This window comes from Peromyscus leucopus, chromosome 9, assembly GCF_004664715.2.
Source record: "Peromyscus leucopus breed LL Stock chromosome 9, UCI_PerLeu_2.1, whole genome shotgun sequence".
In the NCBI taxonomy this organism is placed as follows: Eukaryota; Metazoa; Chordata; class Mammalia; order Rodentia; family Cricetidae; genus Peromyscus; species Peromyscus leucopus.
In genome coordinates this window covers 69,551,502-69,554,889 of record NC_051070.1, presented here as the reverse complement: position 1 = coordinate 69,554,889, position 3,388 = coordinate 69,551,502, and the positions used below count along the sequence as shown (strand labels likewise).

Below are 3,388 nucleotides of genomic sequence, written 5' to 3'. Positions count from 1 at the left end.
TTTGAAGGAGAGCAGGAAAGGGTATATGGGAGAATTTGGAGGAAGGAAAGGGAAAGGGGAAATTATGTCATTATATTATAATCTCAAAATAATACAAGAATTAATTAAATGAAATAAAAGTTAAAAAGGGGGGGGGGATAGGGACCTGAATAGATGATTCGGTCATTAAAAGCCCTTACCACTTTTGCAGAAGACCTAGGTTCAGTTCCCAGAACACACATGGCAGCTCACATTTCTCAGATTCCCAATATTAAAGAAAAACAGTCAAAGAAGACAAATATATATATGTATATATGTTATATACATATACATACACACACACACACACATATGTACTCTTGGGCTGAGGGGCAGCTTAGTGGGCTATGGTTCCTCTTCCAGCCTCTGGGGGCACAGGACACACGTGGTGCACATACATACTTGCTGGCAGGCACACATACACATACACATAAAATAAAAATAAATAAATCTCTTACATTAAAAAAAATGGTAAGTACTAGAGTCACAGGCTTATTTGGTTGCTCTTCCCGGGCACCTGAGGTGGATTGACAGCTGTCAATCAGACAAAGTTCCTGGATCTGACAGTTTATGATATGTAAAAGGGGAATAAAATATTAAGTGGTGCCTGCTGAGGCCCGAATCCTCAGATTTGCCCGAGCTGGACTTACAGGCAGTTGTGGCCTCCTAACATCGTGCCAGGAATGGAAGTCCAGTGCTCTGGAGGAGCCGCCAACACTCTTAACCACGGAGCCATCTCTCCAGGCTCCAGGTTATAGCTCTTGAGCAAAGCGTTTATACATTGTCTGTTAGGTTTAGTCTAAGCATTTGATAGCTTATGATGCAATTGAAAAACTCTACCATTACACAGTTAAATCTTTTCTTTTGAAATTAATATTTAAGTTAGTGTACAAAGTGATAGGTTTCATTCACTGTGGCATTTTCATATGTGTCTCTCCCCCTTCGACCTCACACAGCTTTTGGAACTACTTCCTGTATTCTTGTCAGAAAGTTGGCTTTTTTTTTTTAAAGACAGGATCTCACTATGAAGCTCTGGCTGCCCTGAAACTCACTCTGTAGACCAAACTGGCCTCTGATTAACAGAGATCTGCCTGCCTCTGCCTCCAGAGTGCTGGAATCAAAGGCATGCGTCACCATGCCTGCCAGGAAAGTCGACTTTTATTGTCTTCTGGGCCCTTGTATGCATGCAGCATCCTCCCAGTTGCATGTATCTACCTGCTAGCCCTCCACTTAGTATCTCCTATATTATATTTAGTTTGTTAGTTCACATTTGCTTATACCACTCTGTCAATTCTCCCGTATATAATACTTTGGAAGTCTATCCAAGAATATAGCCTTCAGGCATACTTTTTATCAAATTTGAAAAGTGCTAGCAAAGAAATACCAAGTTTATTCTCAGCATTTAAGAAAGGGAAATTTATAGAATTCAGATACAGGCTAGGATCCGAAATATCAAGACATAACACGTAGCACTGGTCTGTTGGAATTTCTGTCGTCTCTGAACAAGACAGAATGGACGGCCGTGATACAAGTAAGAAAGCACAGTACATCAGAGCACATCCCACAAAACTGCCCCCATGGAGAAAACCAGCGGCTACCAGGGCAGGTTTCATCAGCAAAGATTCAGGCAAGCTGGCAATGTGTTTTTTTTTTCTTCACATCTGGTTCAGCTTTTGGAGCTTGCTCACATGCTCCCTAAATACCTGCTTCACCTGCTTGTTCCTCAGGGTGTAGATGAAGGGGTTGAGTGTTGGGGTCACTACAGTGTTGAGCAATGCCACCACCTTGTTGTGATCCTCCCCCTGTCCACTCTTGCCGGACCGGACATACATAAAGATGCAGCTGCCATAGAAAAGAGACACCACAATGATGTGAGAGGAGCACGTTGAGAAGGCTTTCTGCCTCTCCCTGGCTGAGGGGATGTGCAGGATGGTGTAGAGGATGTGGCCATAGCATGTGGCTGTCACAGCCAGAGTGCCCAGGAGGCTGAAGTTGGCAATAACAAAACCCAGGAACTCCATCAGGCTTGTATCTGCACAGACTAGCTCCAAGAGTGGAAAGTTGTCACAGAAGAAATGGTTAATGATGTTGGAGCCGCAGAATGGCTGCTGAAATAAGATGGAACTGGGAACTGTGATGAGAAGTAATCCTGACATCCATGAGCAAAACACAAGCTGGACACAGACTCTTTTGCTCATGATGGTGGCATAACGCAGAGGGTTACAGATGGCCACGTACCTGTCAAAGGACATCACTGCCAGTAGAAAGAACTCCGTGGTGCCCAAGAAGAAATAGAGGAATGCTTGGAGGAAACAACCTAGTAGGGAGATGGTCTTGTGTCCTGTGATGATGTTGGTTAGCATCTTGGGGAAGATGACGGAGGTGAACCAGATCTCTAGGACGGCGAAGTTGCGCAGGAAGTAGTACATGGGGGTGTAAAGGCGCCTGTCCGCAAGAGTGATGAAGATGATGAGGAAGTTCCCCAGCAGTGTGAGGAGGTAGGTCAAGAGGAAGCCCAGGAAAATGAGCCCCTGCAGCTCACAGGCATCAGACAGCCCCAGCAAAATGAACTCAGTGACAGTGGTGCTGTTCTCCATGGCTCCTCCCACCGCTGCTGAGGATGTTCACGGAGGATGCTCAGCATCAGGACCTGAGTTCTGAGCACCTGGGGACAATGCAGGCCTGAAAAACAGGGAGGAATGAGTATTGCACTTTGAGCTGGAGGGCTCCTTTAGTCTCTTCAGCTCCTCGCCTTCTCACTCCTCAGGCTGGTGATTAAGATCTCTCACTGAGTCAAGAGCAGATCATAAACTTTGACATCATTTTAGGAAATTTGGGGTAGTTACTTAGAGAAAAAATTTAAGCGTCTTTTTTTTTATGTAACCTATCTTTTTTTCTGTTAGGAATTTTTTTTCATTATTTTAGATTGGATGGTATCTTTTCCCATATTCACTTAAATGTTGTAAGAGGCCTCCTAAATCCATGAAAATATTTCCCTTTGCAAATGTGAATCAAAGACTCTTATTACCAACGTTGATGGGAAGCTTACCAAGCTTGCTACGGAAGGCATTTTGGAAAAGATTGTGACCGTGCTTGAATTCCAGTTACCTCAACTTAAGAATCTCATTTAATCCATATGAAAAACAGAAACAAAACCAAAACAGTACCTATGGAAACTTCTTCCAAGATTTAAGCAGATAATTCGTAGCCAATGCACGGTCCTGGGCTGGACACAGAGCAAGCAGCTACATAGTGCTGCTTATCTTCATTTCTTCCTTTATGACCAAAATTAGTAGGATAATAATGTAAGGGTAGTGTAACAGGAAATATAGCGGACTTAGGGGAAACATTGTTTTTAAATATGTCAGAA

General features: G+C 43.4%; 1 protein-coding gene across 1 annotated transcript; it reads right to left on the bottom strand.

Annotated features, from left to right (window-relative positions):
• Positions 1–1,616: 1,616 nt before the first annotated feature.
• On the bottom strand, positions 1,617–2,639 carry LOC114708681 (olfactory receptor 49). Its single transcript, XM_028892130.1, has one exon. It carries the CDS (start codon positions 2,613–2,615, stop codon positions 1,674–1,676), a length of 942 nt encoding a protein of 313 aa, XP_028747963.1. The 5' UTR covers positions 2,616–2,639; the 3' UTR covers positions 1,617–1,673.
• Positions 2,640–3,388: the final 749 nt, after the last annotated feature.